The 18,420-nt window shown below is 41.9% G+C and overlaps 1 protein-coding gene across 1 annotated transcript in view; it reads left to right on the top strand.

Annotated features, from left to right (window-relative positions):
• FRYL (FRY like transcription coactivator) overlaps nucleotides 1-18,420 on the top strand; it is a 3,917,685-nt gene that overhangs the window by 3,494,176 nt on the left and 405,089 nt on the right. Inside the window, exons 55-56 of the mRNA XM_044055727.1 lie at nucleotides 194-401; nucleotides 518-667. Of these exons, the coding sequence (XP_043911662.1) occupies nucleotides 194-401; nucleotides 518-667 (358 nt within the window). The remainder of the gene's footprint in view (nucleotides 1-193; nucleotides 402-517; nucleotides 668-18,420) is intronic.

Below are 18,420 nucleotides of genomic sequence, written 5' to 3'. Positions count from 1 at the left end.
TTTAAAGGAGTCACACTCTTTTTTTTTTTTTTTTTTTTGTAGTTCTAATCATTTCAGCTGTAGAGAAAAGTATTTCCTTAAGGAAATGTCTTACTAGAAGTTATCAGATTAAAAAGCATCACATTTGAGGATAGAGTTTTAGCATATGCTTGATGAGTTGACCTTTTTATAAACATTTCTGATTAAATTACAGTCAAGAAGAGGGAGAGCAGGATGGCTTTCGAGAAGTACAGACATCACCCCCTCCTTCACCTTTCCTTTCTGCAATTTTGGAAGCATTCCAGCCAGTGGCATATGAGGATGAAGAAGAAACATGGCGCTGCCATGTCAGTCAGATGCTGTCTGACACAGACGGATCTTGTGCTGTCAATACTTTTCATGTATTTTCCAAATTGTTTCAGGTTAGTAAAACCATATAAACGTTTTGAGTCTGTTTTCAGCAAAACTTTTATCTGTTTGGAGTATGTTAAGTTGAATGTGTTTGCTTATTTATTTTGTTCTTTTACTGTCATTATAGAGTATTCAGCGGAAGTTTGATGGTATAACTCGTGATTCTGTCAGTTTCTTGGGAGAAGATCTGCAGCGCATTGGATCAAAATTTAGAAGTTCATTAGAAGTGATGCTTATGTGCTCTGAATGCCCAACAGTCTTCTTGGATGCTGAAACTGTAAGGCTTCAGCCCATTCTAGATTGCTATAATAGTCAGAAGTACTGTAGTGTGCACTTTGTTTTATACTTCTGCTGTGTAATTTGAATTCATGAATGTTTTTTTTTCTGAAATTGTCATATGAGGATCACTTTTTCAGCTTTGATGGCTGATGTGTAAGGTTACATTTTCATTCTTAGATCACCTTGTTTCTTACAAATTGTGTGATGTATGTGTTTTTAGTTACTGGCAACCCATTAATAAGTCCCATTGTTCTGATGGGAGTCCCAGTGTTCATATCTAGAGCTGGCAACATGCATTCAAAAAGTGACCTAGGTCATAAGGGGGCTAGTTAGAAGGGAAGAACTAAGTCTGCTGACCAGCTTCAATGGAGACCAAGATGATCACTACCCTTTTCTCAACAGAAGCCAGTGGAAGCCAAAATTGATGGTCTATTTCGGAGGACATTTCAGCAATTAATTGCATATGGACTATGCAGAGCCCTTAAAGACGTACACATGTATGTCTAATATAGGCAAAAATTGCACTTAATTTGGCCTGCTGAAACTTGTTGCGCAGGAGCAGTAATACCTGATGTGCTGCTAGGGGTGATACCTACCACATCCCCTCCAGCGCTAGACGACTGTGTACACAGACACTTTTTCCTCAAAAGCAGACAAGGAAGTGTTTCTATCGCAAGTGGAGGTCATTTGGTAATAAAAGAGTTTGAATAGAGGCTGGGGAAATTAAAGAAATGTGATGTTTATTTTGTTGTGAAATGCTTCAGGAGCAAAAAGTGAGGAAATGGCATTTGCCTGAGATACTAACGAGTGGTTGAACTTGATAGCTCAGTTACATTTTTTACTGTAGTTTATCAATCACTTGTGTAGTTATTCAAGAAATGCTAGAAACTAAGTAACACACTAGCCTGAATATCTTTCATGTACGTGAAGTGCGAGAACAAGGAAAGAGTGCAGAATGATCAAAGTGGCACTAAATAAATGGATTGTGTACATTTGCCTTTGTATGCATCTCTGTTTAGCAAGAGCGAAGGTAAATAGCTGTACAAAGTGCAGTACACACGTTTACACAGACACACATGCGGGTGATGTGAATGTGTTTCCTACTGGAGTGGATGTAGAAGCAGTTCTGTAGGCACAAATATGTCACATAGAAGTGATGTTTATAAAACGGGGCTTGAGAGCTGAGTTTGATAGAGCGTGGTGGAAGGTGACTTAGCTTATGTTTTAAGAGCTGAGAGTTGCAGCTGTTTCAGCACTGTGATATTGACAACACTGATAAATTCCAGAACTAAAGTGTTACGTTTTTGAATATAGAATGATAAAATATTTCCCACAGCTGTATTCTTTAAGCAAGTAATAGTGAAGAAAATGCTGCAGAATTTTAAAGTGGGGTAGTCGGCCTGACTATGTTAATAGAATAGATATTGCTTTATAAGTTGCAAGAAAAGAATTGGTTCCCATCACTAATGTGGATTGCTGTCACCTGTATTATTTCTGTGTGATTACTATGTCATGTGCTTCACTAAGTTGTTGTCTTTTGTTATTTATCAGTAGTAGTGCACTTTTACCTTTGTTTCAACTGTCTGCAGAATAACGATGGTAGAAAGCCAGAATTACGATGGTAGAAAGCAAGAAACTGAAGTAGAAATAAATTTTGTGTTGCTGTTAGAAAGCCATCCATAATGTACTAGTTGTGTTACTTTTAAAACAGCAGTGGGTGGTATTCCTTTAGAATGAAACCAGTGGTGTTTTACGGTCATTTATTGAATAGTAGGCGGCTTCACTCCAAAGGCTCCTTAATTTCACTTTGAAGGTTGCCAAGAGTTGCTGGCAGCAGAATTTAGCTGGATTGTCAAAGCCATATTGGTTGCAAGCAGTATGCATGTGACTGTTTTTGCTGAAATCGTACAATGTACTTCAGGCATTTGTCAGACAGTAAGTATTTTGCATCGGGAGTCGCAATCTTCATTGCTTTTACTTTTGATTTAGAAAATTGTGAGCTGCTTAAAGTCCATTAGATGATGCTACTAGTAATCTTTATTTAAGATGAGTGGAATTGGGACACAGGGTCCCTTTTCAGCCATAACCTGTTACTAGTATATAAAAAAAATTAGAAGCATCATACTGCAAAAAAAAAAGAGCCCAGTTTCATGGCTCAACGTAGAAGTTACTTACATGAAGTAAAGTTTACAGTGGCTATGGAATACAGCTATCTAAACATTTACATGCAAGTTCATTGCAGTACTATGTAGTCGGACAAGATTTACTGTTGAGGTATTGTATTTTAATTGAGAGTGGCATTGTTCTAGTTCCTGATATCCGCAGTGGTAGCGTTATTGCCTCACAGCAAGAGGTTCTTCCGTTCGATTCTCGGCTAGGGTGCGGGGAGTGCCTTCTGTGTGGAGTCTGCATGTCCTCCCTGCGGTTGGGTGGGCGTTCGAAAGACATGCGTAAATGGGCGTGCCTTCGTTGAAGGTTGAACGTCGAGCTGGCACCTCTGCGTTCATGAAAATCTACTGCCAATCATTAGCGGACCAGAGTTCTGCTGTGGCGACCCCTAACCGGGAAAAGCCGAAAGACAAACAACAAAATTGTTCTAGTTCCAGAGCTTGGGAACCCAAAATGAGAATACCCTCATAAAATGCATTCTAGTAAGTGATGAGAGAGTGAAGGTGTGTAAGGATTAGAGGAGGATTTCAGATGACTGATTTGATGTTTAATATGATAAAATATTTTTCACAGCTCCATCTTTTAAGTAAATAGTAAGTGTTTGACTGGAAGCATGCTTTCTGAAACATGACTCTGGTATTAATGCCCCCACCCCACCCCCATTTGCAGTGGTTGCCTTGCCATTGAGTGGAAGCATGCCTGCTTTCTGAAGCACACCACAGTGGTGTTCATGTCCCCCCCCCCCCCCCATTTTGCCCCATCTGTGTCTGACCATCGAGCTTTCCTTCCTAACAACTGTGGTCCATTCATCCTCCATGAATGAAAGCCGTTTGACTCATTCCTTCCCTGGCTAGAAGGGTGAGCATATTTGAAGAGGCAGTGTCATCTGCTAGGAGGATCTTTTTGTTAAACTTGAGCTGTACATCTCTGTCTCATGTGTACCGTGTGCGGAAAAATGGTTCCAAACACCTGCTCAGTGAAGGTTATCACCAGCTGGCGTTTTGGTGGGCCACATATGTGCCTCCAAGGTTCAGGCTTGCCTTCCTCCACCGAAAGATTGCAACAGCATTTGGCTGGCTGTGTCCCTTAACCCCTAGCATAGGCCTGCCCATCCTCCTTTGCATTTCTGTCAAGCACCTCGGTCACTATTTGAATTTGAGTCACCTGAGCCCATAGTCATGGTTTTGTCCCACTACATCACCTGGCTGGCTACCACTGTTGGCATTTTTAATCTTAACATCATCAAATAAGTTAAAATACTAAAATAAAGTTGTCAAGAAATTCAGGAAGTTCTGGTAGCTGTTGTCATTTAAAAGGCATGATCAGTAAAGGCTGTGCTTCCCACTTCTTTTACTTTACCATTTAGAGTGGTAAGCACTGCTACTTTCCAGTGCTTGCCCATTTTCATCTCTTCAGCTTCCTGCAGGTTATATGATTTGTTAGTAGAAATTGCCATAGATTGATTCCCCTGAGGTGCTTGAGCAAACTTTTGCTTTAGCTGTCTTTAAAAAGTCATTGGTTGATTTGACTAAGGAGTCATTGGTTGAAGTCTGTCAGGAAGCCACAGCCTCAAAACAGACTAATTAGTAGGGCAGTTTAGTTCATAGGTACTAGGTAGGTACTAGGCTATTGGCCCTAGGGCCCATACAAGCCTAGCCAAAAAATGTACCCTGGCTTTCGCCACCCAAGAAAATTATTTTCCTATGTCCCTGTCGAGCAGAGCCACAGAAGTGATCCCTGGGGTGAATTTCCCATTTCCCATCCAATCATCAAGATTTTTCTTGAAGAGTGCTAATGAGGAACTCTGTTTGACATAGATAGGTAGTCTGTTCCAGAGTATGGGAAGTCTCTGGGACAGGAATCTATCCCTCCAGCATGTTCTGTTTATTGTGGTGATAAGGTTAAGGTCCCTAGAGCGTGTAGCTCAGAGGGATTGGGATTTCTTTAAGTGGAGCATGCCCAACAGCTCTGGGTTTGACATAGCTTTGTATGTTAGGCAGAGATCACCCCTGAGTAGGCGATATGTGATGGAGTAAAGCTGTAGTTTTTTGAGACTGTCTGCATAGGGCATCTGTTTGAGGCCAGTAATCCTCTTTGTGAGGTATTTCTGTGGTCTTTCCAGTTGTTGTAGATGTCTTGTGAGGTACATACCAAAAGGGGCGTTGTACTCTTGTCTATAATGGGTCTAATGAGTGATGAGTAGAGGGGAACAATGACCTCTTTTTTCTGGATGAGAATCCTTTTGTGATGAGATGAGCCACGTAGATGGATTTCCTGACCACTGTGGCGATGTGATTATCAAAGGAGAGACTACTGTCCACCTGTGTCCCAAGGTTTCTTATCACATTTTCGGCATTAAGTAGACTACCAGCTATGTGGTAGTTCATGGGTACAGAGTTTTTACCAAAGGGGATGACGATACACTTTTTGGCATTGAGCTTCAGGCCATGGCTTTGACACCAGGTATCTGTCTCAGTGAGGCTCTTTTGTAGTTTGTCCACATCGTTAGGAGTTTCGATTATGCCTCCTAGTTTGCAGTCATCTGCAAACTTTGTTAGCCAAAGACCTTCTGTGTTGGCCTGCACTTCAGAGAAGTAGATACCAAACAGGAGAGGACCCAGGACTGAACCCTGTGGTACTCCACTTGTCACTGGTCTGATGTCGGATTTGAAATCCGCTACTTTCACAGTGTGGTTTCTGTCCGTGAGCCAGTTGGTAACCCATCTTGTGACATAGGGATTTATACCTAGTTTAGTGAGCTTATCTATAATTCCAGAGTGGGGGATGGTGTCGAAAGCCTTGGCGAGATCTAGATAAGCAGTGTGAACCATTTTACCATCATCTATGGCTTTGGTGACTGCTTCAAAGAAGTCAATCAGGTTTAGGAGACCTGATCTGCCTTTTACAAATCCAAACTGAGTAGGGTCCAGAATTTGGAGATTACCAATGTCTTTGTTTATGAGTTCCATGATGATACGTTCCATGGCCTTGCAGACCAGGCTCGTCAGGCTAATGGGGCGGTAGTTCCTGGGGTCCGTCGTGGCTCCCCCTTTGTGGAGTGGGATAACTGTCGCGGTGCGCCATTCAGTGGGTACAAAGCCTGAGGTGAGGCTATGATTGAACATGGTACTTAGGTAGGGTGCCAGTTCATTCTGTAGTTCATGTAGAACGCAGCCTGGGATATTGTCAGGTCCCATGGATGCTGTGTTCTTGGCTTTGTGTTTATGTGTGCAGCCGTGATTATAGGAACTTTGCATTCTTCCGGTATAGAGATGGGCCCTCTAGGGGGTGAGACGGGGGTAAAGTTAGCACTGAATCTATCTGCTAGGATGTTGGCAATATCAGTTGGTTCTGTATATTTAGTGCCGTTGTGCTGTAACTTAGAGCATTTCTAAGTGTTCCCATTTAGATTCTTGACATAGCTATAGAATGCTTTGTGGTTGTCTTTAGAGTCAGTGGCAGTTTTGTTTTCGTAACTAGCTTTGGAGGATTTTGAGGGATCTCAGCTTCTTACTGAGGTTGACCAGGGAGTTCCTCCAGTCATGGGATTTTACTCTTTTTTTTTGCAAGAGTTTCTTTCTTCTGTTGTAGAGTTTGTTTATGGCAGAGGACCACCAGATTGGCTTCCTTTTTTTGGAGGATAACATCTTGGTTCTATTAGCATGTTCCATGCACTCATGTAAGTGCTTATAAAGTGCGTTTGTGTAGGATTCAGCAGTCATACCTCTATTGTCCGTCTGCATGGGTGTCATGAAGTTTGCCACTTCTGTCTTAAGAAGTGTGAAGTTGGCTTTTGAGAAGTTTTTTACGATGGTTTCCCTAATTGGGGCTGGGGGTGGGATGTGGATGTCTAGGCTGATTAGCTTGTGGTCGGATCTAGCCAATGAAGAATTGACCTCTGGTGTGGGACACCGGTTTCCCATGTTAGTGATGACCAGGTCTAGGATATTGCTGCCCTTGTTGGGGGTGTGAATAAGTTGATCCAAGGCTTTGGAATTTATGAATTCTAGAAAATGTTGAGCAAAAGAGTTGGTATATGAGTAGTTTTCCCAGTTAATGGTGGGGTAGTTGAAATCGCCCATTATTAGGGTATTGGGTTGTACCCTAATACTTTCCAGTGTATCAAGAAATGAGGAGTGTGAATCCTGGGGCATGGTGGGGGGTCTGTAGCACGCTACAATTTGGATTGCGGTCTTGCCCAGAGTTAGTTGCACTTGGATAATCTCGGATGCATTATGCTGTGCAACTAGCCTGGATGTGTGGATATCCTTAATGAATATGGACACGCCTCCGCCTTTATTGCTTCTTTTTGGGTTAGGTGGCCGAAAGGTGCGGTATGAATTGAAGCCTGGTAATGCAGGGGTGCTCTCTGGAGCTTTGAACCAGGTCTCTGTTACTGCACAGATGTCAATGTTCTCCATTTTAAGGAGTGCCTCGAGTGAGTGCATTTTGAGGTTTAGACTTCTAGCATTGAGTAGCATTACCCTCAGATTTTGCTTGCTTGTACCTGTTACGGTGGTGAATTTGTCATTTGAACCTTGCCTAAAAAAGGCACTATAGGGGTGGCAAGAGTTTTAGCCAGTATCCGGAATCCTAAGGGCGACAGGTGCTGGCCATCTCTGGTAAAGCATCATGGACTGTCGATCATGTCGTCCCAGGCAGACAAATGCTGGATCCCCTTAGAATGACACCAGAAGCTTAGCCAATTGTTGAAGTCAATCATTTTGTCCTTGTACTGTGGTATCATTCTGGGTGAAGGCAGGATGCTACTCAGGGTTAGGGTCACACCTGCCTGGGATACAAGATCGAAGAGCTCCTCCATGTCTCTTTTCATGTAGTCCAGGGAGGTACGTCTCAGGTCATTCACACCAACATGGACATAGTTGTTCATTTTTTTCACAGACTTAGCAGAGAGTACGACTTTTACCCATGGAAAACAAACCTGCATGGATTCCATTTGTCACCGTCTGACATGACATCCAAGTAGGAGACTAAAATGCATTACAGCTATTCATAGCTCCTCAAACCTAAAGGGTTGAAACTTTGTTTCCTGTACTGTAGATATTAATTTGATCTTCCTTCCTTAACAAGCATACTGTCTTAATTATCATGCTTTGCAATTTGTCAGTAAATAGAATATCTCTTAGTACATTCTTTCACTTTAAAATACTTACACGGAATATAGTTAATACTATGACTACTCTGTTTACCAAAGCACTTGATGGCTTAATGTGTTACATTTTACTGTGACCTAGAAGTGACTGAAGGATGTAAAGTTTTCAGTGTTGTAGTATGTAAATGAAGCATCTGGGAAGAAAATGGAAAAACATTATGATCAAGTTATCATATGGCAATATTACTAAAATTGAAACTGGCACTTCATATCATCATTTTTTACATGGTCTAACCCTTGCTTACAAGCACCCCCACACACACTGTTCTCTCCAAGTACTCTAACATTACACCACCTCAGAAAGATTTATTTGTATATATTTATTCATTTGTTAATCGGCTAGGTGGACTGGCTGCAAGGCCTTTCAGCCACGACCTAGGATGGATGATATTTGTGGTGCTGCTACTTGTCTGGGCCACCACATTTTTGAGTTGCATTATAAGCTGGACATTCAGTCCAAGTCCAGGGCTTCCTTTTGTTCTACTGTGTTGTGAAATATCCTTCCTTAGATCATCAAATGCAGTTGTTGTGGCTGGGGACTGTGTCCCACATTTTGAATCCAGACAAAGCAGACAACATTGGTTACAGAAGTTATGTACTCACCATAATGATGGATCCATGTTGTGTCCTCCATCCCTCCTGCCCCAAATTTGTTGCTGACTTGGTGAGTCTTCCCCTCTGATGACCGGACATTGGAGGTTCTTTGTTCAACTCTTTTAGAGTCTCTTGTTTACCTAGGTGCTCTATTTCCAGTTGTAGGAGATGTGTGGTTCAGTTAGATATGTTGCATTGCCATGTTTTACTTGAGGCAAATTCGATCTGGAGAGTTGATGCTCTTAATAAACCTCTGGATAATGAAGATGGAGCAAGGTGGTTTATGGGACCTGCTTCCTTAACATCAGGATGAGACAGGTGCCTTCCTTGCCTAATAAATTTTCTACTCCTGGCCCAGGACTTTCTCCATCATGGCCCATTTCAGGTCCCAGTTCCAGTGAAACTGTTGATCAACCCATTCGATATGGGCAAAGCCCTCAAGGTTAACTGTGGCTTTGACATAAGAGCAGTAACACTTTCTTTGTTGAAACTGCCATTTGCATTGGGGTTTTCAACAACATTAGCAAGGTGCAGTTTGATGCCACATTCAACCAGTGATCCTTTGGATTCAAAGCAAATCTGGATGGTTTCTGACCTTACCCATTCCATGTCTATCATTGGCTTTTTGCTCTTCACTGTCAGGGGCTGTCAGTTTGTTTTGAAGCTGACCACTGTGTTATCACCTGGATGTGAGGCTGGGGCACTTCTTGAACTCTTGAAGATGACTATGGTGGCTCACCATTTTTGTCTTGATGTTGGTCCTCGCATGTCCCTCCAGTTATTAGTGTATTTGGACATCGCATACTGGACAAGTGGATGAGGACAATCATTTCCAGAGGCTGCATCATTCTATTCACATTCCTTCCCAAACCTCAGTCGGTCTTTCAGGTGTCCCACCTTCATCAAAAGTCTTTGACAAAGAAAAGGAACTCTGCATCCTCAAAAAAAAAAAAAAAAGCCAGAGCTAGGCTTTCACAAAAGTTGGTATTGAAGAAAGCAAAGTACTTTGTGTCTATTGTGGTCTTAATTGGCCTAAATCAGTACATACCAAAAGAGACCTTCCACACACATGATCTTGTTGGGATCAATCCTTCGATGCTTGTCCAAAGGAGACTGAATGTGGTCTTTGGACTTCAGGATGCATACCTACATGTAAAAGTAGCAAAGAAGTCATGGAGGTTCATCTGTTTCAGTACAGGAGCAAATCATTTTCAGTTTTAAACACTGTCGTGTGGCCTCACCTCAGCACCCAGGGTGTACACCCAAATGCATATTGGCGATAGGCTGTTAGCAGAGTATCTTGCACTGCAAGGAGACCAGGATCTTTCCCATAGTGATACAAACTCATACACTTGAGGGATTATCTTCCGTCACTTCTGACAGGCCTTAAGGATAAAGGTGAGAACAGCAAAGTCCCCGCCTGTGCTCATGTATTCTGTTTTTTTTTCTGTTTTTTTTTAACATATTTTTGATAAGATATTTTCTCTTCAGTCAGTGGTAGCTCAGGTACTCCATAGTAAAACACTGCTAGCTACTTTGTGTCTGAGGGCACTCTGGCTTTTCATCACTTTAATTTACATGGTTCCAGAGGCCAGATAACACACGAGTGTGCTGTATTTGGCCCTCAAAGTTCATTTGTCTGTCTTACTAGACCCCACAAATTCCCAGACCAGAATTTGTCAAAAATGCAGGGTCATCTCAAATAGTAGATGCACAAGTTCATCTTGTGTTTGAGAAGAAAAAAATAAAAGAAAAAAAATGTCAAAAAGCTGAGTAATCCACAACCTGGTAGGAAGGAGAACAAAAAAACGTTTATTCACAGACTAAGCGCTGGGAAAGTGCGTTTGAGAAGACCCATGCATGTTCCCATCTGTGCTGTGACCAAGGACATATCAAGTAGCATCTCCAGTGTCAGGTCTATACATACACTTCTGCTGAAGGGTGGGGAGCATTTTTAGGAGCAGACTGTCTGCGGGACATAGTCACAGATGGAAGCCTTTTTTCTTATAAATATTAGGAAGGCTGTCCTCCTCACCATGCTAATATTTCAAGACTTCCTTCCCCAAAGTGCAGATACCATCCAGCATTGTAGTTTTGCTGTTGCAGTGTATGTCAACAAGTGGTAGTGAGGAGGTTACCCATTCATGTATTATCTGTTGGGAGGCCTTGAGAGTTGGGAAGTGGAAGTTTGCTGCCATTTACGTTCTTGTTGCTAATTATTTCCTGGAAAAGCCAAGATCTTAGTAGACCAGCTCAGCCATTGCTTGTTGATGTCTCATGAGTGGTCTGCCAGTTTCTTAGTGGCAAGCATATTCTTCCATTGCTGGAGGAAGTCTTGCAGTGACAAGTACCTTTCTTCTTTGGGCTGGGGGAAGTCTTGCAGTGATAAATACCTTTCTTCTTTGGCCACCTTTTAAGATCCTGTTTCTCCCTGAGATCTTTATTGTGTTCTAGAGATTGAGCCCCCCCCCCCCCCCCCCCCCACCAATACACATACACACCTTTGTTTTTGAAATTTCAGCCAGGTCAGATCTAAAATGTTTTTTCCTTTCTTTTTCTGGTGGTTGGTACTTCAGCTAGGAGAATTTCCAAATTGCAGGCCTTTTCCATTAAATCTCTTTATCTGGTCTTCCATGATTAGAGTATCCTTTAGAACCAGTCCTTCCTGCGTATTCAATTTAGCAATGGAAAGGAATGCAGTTCAGTGAGTTGACTAGCTAGTATCTTTTTCTAATTATTCAACATGCAAACATTTGTGGCATACTGTGGATGTTCATAGACGACTTTCTTTCTGTTTGGACAGAATAACTTTGAGTATGAAGGATTCACAGTTATCTTTTTTTTCTTTGCTAAAAAGAAACTTGAAAAGAGCAGATTTGGCAGTAAAATGTCAAAGTCTATGCTGTTTAAGTGGTTCTCGAATTGTATTATGTTCAATTACCAGTGTCAGGGGCATTCTTTAAAAAATGCTTCCTTGGTTGATAATTGTGCAGTGGCCACATGGTCTTTGCTGAATACTTTTGCAAGACATTTAAAGCTGGTTGTGATCTTTTATTTCCAGGTCTTCCTTCAGTGCAAATTTAATTCAGGGTATTCTTTCATGAGGATTCCCCAAACGTATGAGCTGGGAACTTTCTCCTCTGGGTAATGAAACTCTAATCCCAGATACAAAAGCTGCGTAATTGCAATAATAATGCATTTGGACTGGTGGCTCTGACTTTATTACTTTTCCCCACCCTCAGACCTGGCCAGTCTTATTTTCTAGATATGCATATAGTCAGTACATTTTCTTAGCTTTCCAAATTGACTGACTTTAGTAGGCTGGAATAGAGTCCTTAGCACAGCATTATGGTTAGAAGGGGGAGGCACCAAGTAGCTTGGAGAGATTTGATTGCCGTGCTAAGTTCTTCAACTCTTAATCTTTTGGGTATTCAAGATGGAACTTCCAGTCCAGCTCCATCTCATTAGTAATTGCATAACTTTCATTTGAATATTCTGCCAGATAGAAGAAAAATGCCATTTTTCTGACAGATATGGAATCACACACCCTTTTCTTGCAGAGCAGTGCTTATTTTGAACAACCTGGCCTCCCTTTTAGGCAGTGTGATCTCCAGTAGTTCTTTGTTGATGTTCAAGTTTGAGTCTTCTGTAAAACTGTGCACAGCACAAAATAGCTCAGTTGAATGTGTATGGTGCCTTCTTGGAGAGGTGGACTCTCCATTTGCATTCACCCTTTAGAGCTTGTATTACAAATCTGAATTTCCATTTTATATTTGAGACGCTTACACTGCCTCTAGCAGAGGCCCCAGTAGTCTATGAGGTAATGCTACTTTAATTGCTTTAGGTTACCATTACTGCAGCTTACTGTATTTCAGATTGCTTTTTTGTGGACACAAGTCCTTCCTGATATTTTTAAAATCTGTCTTTTTGCACCAAAGGTAGTATCAGAGTTCACTTTTACTCAAGCTGTCCATTTGCCATTGTATATATTATGGATCTCTCCAGCAGAGGAATTACTGTCCTTAATTGGCTAGATGTGCATCAGGTATTTAGTTATTGTGCTCAGGGGTTGCTGTTCCAAGGTGGTCCAGAAGTCTCCCTTTCTTTAGCTTATTGAAGAGCTGCAGCCAAGTAAATGATGACTACCTGGCTGCACTGTTATACTAGAGAAGGATTATTGGCAAGAATAATCCCAGAGCTGGCTTTAACAGAACATTTCTGCAATAGATCATCTCCATTAGTGTCTTCATAATCTGAGTATGTCATGGCTTTGAAATCTTTTTAAGAAATAACTGCTTTCTGAATGAGATAAGATATTTATGCATGACTATACCTTAACTGGTATCATTTAAATCAGCTTATATGAAACTGGTTGACTCCACTTAGTTTTTTAACCTAGGGGTTAGACCTCAGGGAAAGAACATTATGTAGGGTCCTGAAAAATCAAGCTGGTCCCTTTTTACATGAAACCCAGGAGAGGTGCTTAGTATATTAGAAAGTGGCATTGTCAGGTTACATGTCCGCTGAAGCATATGCAGCTACTCTAGTAATAGACCTCACATTGGAGACGCTACTTGATGGGTCCTTGGTTAGTAATTATTACTTATCAAATAAGTCTGCATTTTTGGCAAAATCTTATGTTCAGGAGTAACTTCTTGCCTAGTCGATATGTGCTTTGAGGTAGGATTCATCTCCATAAGCCTGGTCCTGCCAGGAGCCCAGCACTTCCTTTTTTTCTGGTCACTCAGTTTGGATGTCAATCCTGATTTATTTATAATGTCCTGTTGTATGCTTAGTGCCATAGTAAATGTTCATGTGGCTGGCATATTGTCAGCCAAAAGCTACACTAGCTTTCCATTTATTGACTCTGGGGAAAAGAGCAAGATGTTGGTGTGTCACTAGTGCTAGAGATTAAAAAAAAAAGGCTAAGATGCTAATTCACTTAGCAGAGAATGGCAACAGTTGAGTGTTCTTTATGTTGAAACTATTGAGAAGCTTGCCCCATGTATATGTTGGAGCACTGTCCAAGGACAAGGATTTGAAGCCAAACTCTAGTCATGAACCCCCTTGGTGTAGGTCTGGTGTCCATTTGGCTGTGCCATTCCAAACCTTTCAGTTGGGAACTAGTCCTCATTTTGGGAGGATGTGCCTAAATATGTCCTTGGCTTCCTTGGTTGAAGATTTCAGAGCTGGAGGAGAGACACCTTTGGCTTCCGCCCTATATGGTACTTCTCAAGATTCTCACACCATCCTGTCTTCATGTGATTTGCTGGAAGCAATTGGTGGCCAGCCTCATCTCAGGGGTTGATCTCTAGGTTATCTGATAATGAATCGGGAGTACTCTGTACTGGTGCTTTTCACCTGGATCTGATCCCCAGGACTGTACAAGCCAGCAGACTTCAGTTCAGGAAGGTCCAGCCAGTCATTCTGCATTAGGCTTTGCCTCTCATGTCCTGGACATTAGTCATACGTGTGGTGAGAGTTTTTCAGATGTGAGGAGAGCAAACTGTTAAGGAGTTTTGTCTGAAGTCTGTCCAAGACCCTGCTCAGCCCTTTCCCTTTACCTTCATTGTTTTTGGCTACTATGTGGTCCATTGCTAGTTCTTGATCCCCTAGGGCTGTTTCTTCACTCACTCACTCCTGCATGAATCTATGCTTGCAGTTAGCAGAGGCCATGGTATGCCCTCACCTTTGGGATCTTTTGAGGAATTGGAAGTTCTTGAAACCTCCTTCTCTCAGAAAGATGGAAATATATCTGCCTACCCACAAATCTCTTCTGGATGATCTGTCATTTGGAGATGCACTGATGGTGATGATGAGCAGTTTTGACTGGCCTGTGTCATTCCATCCTGTCCTTTGACGTATCTCATGGGGTTCCTGTGAAAGAATCCTGAGACACCTTGTGTCATTCCACATATCCCTTGGAGGCAGTCATTAGAAACTCTATCAGAGCAGCTTGTGGGCACTTTAATTGTCTTTTTGTCCCAAAAAATTCAATGTCTTTTATAAGCTGCCACTTTAATGGACACCTTTCCTCCTTAAACATCTCAATGTTGTTACCTGATCTCTTCAGTCTGGTATAGGTGTCAGAGACCATAGCGTATTGTCATCTTGCCACTGGACAGGGAGGTCAGAGCTTTGAGTAAATGTGGGAAGAGGATTTCCTCTTCTGACACTTTGAGGCTGAGGTTCTGAGACTACTCATCTTCTGTTCTATTTCCAGATGGTCTGCTGAACTACTAGAGAAGCTCAAGGAGGTCCCATAATTTGGGATTAAGGAAGATCATCACATAACTTTGTCCACAGCTTTTCTAGTTGGATACCATGCTCCACATTATAATTTTGATGGCATTTACACTTTGCTTAGGGCTGCAGACAGAGTTTTATACTTCCGAAAGAAAGAGCAGGCCTTTTCTTTTTAAGAAGGTCTTTGAATTTGCTCCTGCTTTTTCCACTCTGTTTCATGCTAGATCTTGTGACACCCCAGCACTGGTCCAGTAATCAAGGAGCCTCAGTCCTCGCCATCTGGCAACTGGGGGCATACACACTGGGAGGATAGGAAGTACACACACAGTAAAGTCCAATTTCCCTTAAGAGCACACTTTCATCAATTTTGCAGGGACATCCAGTTCTTTGCAACATCACTGTTGTCCCATATTTTCTCCACTTTTTGATGGCAGTCTTCACTGTGTTCCATGGTATATCCAATGTTGTGGAAATTTTTTGTACCTTTCTCCTGACTGATGCCTTTCAACAGTGAGATCCCTTTGATGCTTTGTAAGCTCTCTGTGAACCATGGCTTTTGCTGTAGCAGGCAATTGAGTAAATGTCTGGAAAATCCTACTAGGACAGCTGAACTTTATTTGAGGTTAATCAGAGTCTCTAATTGCTGGCAGGTGTGCACCCAAGAAGACTGAATGCTGTAATTAAACCAGAGGGTGCTTCAGCAAAGTATTAGTTTAAGGGTGTGCACACAACGAAGTATTAGTTTAAGGGTATACACACTTATGCAACCAGCTTATTGTATGTTTTTTATTTTTTATATCTTTTCCCCTAACAGATTTGTTTGCTTTTCAATTAAATTGTACAGGTTATAGGTCACATTAAAGGTGGGAAATGTTTTGAAATGATTTATTGTGGTCTCATTTTTTATATCACAACCTGGCATTTTAACAGGGGTGTGTAAACTTTTTATATCTACTGTATTTCCACTAATTCCAAAACAAAATGTAAACAAATAAATTAAATCATTTGTTCACAAATTTGGGGGAAAGGACCTTTTTTTTTCTTTTTGCTGTTTGGTAACATGACAGGCTTTGTTTCTAGCAGTCAGGTCCCTAGTAATAGTGGAAGCTGTCCCAGTCCAAATCAAAAGTGTCATTCAGTTTCTGTTAGCTGGGATGACATGGTTGACAGACCTTGCTGATTTGCAAGAGACTGTTTGCACCTGGCACCTTTAGGCTTTCAGCTGCTAGCAAAGGCTCTTGCCTCCCCATAGTGCCGTTTTTAGGCAAGGTATCAAAAATAAAATTGCCAACCATAACAAAATAAGGGTTATGCTGCTAAATTTTAGGAGCTTAAACCAAAACTGCATACCCTGGAAGTTGTTCTATCACTGGAGGATGTGAATGTCTGTGCAGTCGCAGAAAACTGGTTCAAGACCTCAGAGACTACGCCAGCCTTGCAAGGCTACAATGCCTTCCACACCTTTGGACTGCAAAGCAAATGTGTGAGAAGCAAAGGAGTCAGTGTTTCTATCTATATTAGAGTTAAATTCATCTCCTGACTAGTTAGACAGGACAACTCCATGGAGTTACTCCAAGTTCAGATTACTGTGAGTAAGATCCCCATGTAAGTCATAGCTAGTATAGATCCTCCTCCATGGATCATGATGCTCACGAGGCCTACTTGACCAAACTGGAGTCAATCCAAATATTGCCAAACACTCTGGTCATGGGGGATTTCAATTATCCCACCATCAACTGGGAAAGTTATTCTATCCCTAACTTACTAGGGCAAACGTTCCTTGACTTTGTAAACTCAAATGCCCTGTAACAAATTGTTCAGACCCCAACAAGAGGAACAAATGTACTAGATGTGGTCCTCACTAGCATGACAGACAGATGCACCCCCTTAACTGTCAGACCCTCATTAGTTAAATCTGATCTCAAATCAGTCACCTTCAAACTGGCAGTAACACCAGAACTCGCAAAGGGTGAAGTCAAGACTAAAAGACTTCACCAAAGCAAAATATACCCTCCTGGGGAAGGTATAAATGCATTCCAAGCCCCACCTCCATCTGGAAGTGGTAACTGCACCAAAGCTTACACTAAAGCCCTGTACAATTACTTGTATAAGTGTATAGACTCAGCTGTTCCAGACAAGAGTCAGAGCCAGAGCCCCAAGTAAATGAAAAAAAAATCACCCTGGTGGACATCCAACATCACCCTGGGTGCTGAGGTGAGGCCACATGGCAGTGTTTGAAACTGAAAATGATTTGCTGATGTACTGAAACAGAGGAACCTCCATGACGACTTTGCTACTTTTACGTGTAGGTATGCATCCTGAAGTCCAAAGACAACATTTAGTCACCTTTGGACAAGCAATGAAGGATTGATCGCAACAAGATCATGTGTGTGGAAGGTCTCTCTTGGTATGTACTTATTTAGGCCACTTAAGACCACAATACTTTACAACAAAAAGTTGCTGTCTAAGAACAATGGAAAAGCTCCCTCCACAGCCTCAACAGGCAAATAAGACATGTCAAATCCTGTAAGGGTAACTTTGAAAGAAACTTGGCAATCACAGTCAAGGATATTAAGGATACTCATAAGGCCTTTTACAGCTACGTAGCTTAAAAGTTAGGACTCAAGCATGTGCTGAACTAGTAACTAACAGTATCTCACACATTGATCCTGCAGAGATAGCAAACCTGCTAGCAGACAGATTTGGTGAAAATTTCACTCCCTTATCCCTTCCAAACTTATCACAGCCCTTGCCACCAACTCCCCCCACCCCCACCCTACATATCCGAAGAGCAGGTTATTAAAGCCTTGTCTAAGGCAAAAAACTCAGCCTCTATGGGACCAGCTGGCATCCCAGGCTGTTTTCTAAACAAACTAAAACATGAACTAGCATCACCATCAAGTACCCTATTCAATTACAGCTTAACCACAGCCTTTCTTCCTGTGGAATGGAGAACAGCAACAGTTATTCCTCTCCACAAAGGTGGCTTAGCAACAGACCCAGGGAATTATAGAACCATAAGTCTGACCAGCCTTATCAGTAAAACCATGGAATGTGTCATCATGGACCTCATAATTAGACATACATGACCACCAACACTGGATCCGACCCAATTTGGCTTCGTCAGGGGCAGATATCCTGCCTGTAATACCTGGGGGATGTCTTTGAAAATGTGACCAGGGCCATTGACAAGGGCAGATCTGTGCACACAGCATGCCTCAACTTGGCCTTTGACACAGTCCTACACTCAGGCTTTATCAATAAACTTAGCAACTTGAATGTAAACCCCTTTGTTGCAAGATGGGTTGCCAACTGGCTCACAAACTGGTCACACACTATCAAAGTGAATGACTCCACATCACCCAGCAGACGTTTCACTAGTGGGCAGCCACAAGGGTCAGTGCTGGGCCCCCCTACTGTTTGGCATATACTTCTCAGAAGTTCAAGCCAAAACTAAGGGGCTATGGCTGACCAAGTTTGTGGGCGACTGCAAACTGGGTGCAATTACTGAATCCCCAAATTATGTCATTATACTTAAGAAGGGTCTTAGTCATGGTCTCAAACTGAAT

The sequence above is a fragment of the Protopterus annectens genome, chromosome 14.part0 (assembly GCF_019279795.1).
Source record: "Protopterus annectens isolate FY-2018-M chromosome 14.part0, PAN1.0, whole genome shotgun sequence".
Lineage (NCBI taxonomy): Eukaryota > Metazoa > Chordata > Ceratodontiformes > Protopteridae > Protopterus > Protopterus annectens.
This window is presented reverse-complemented; position numbering and strand designations above follow the sequence as displayed.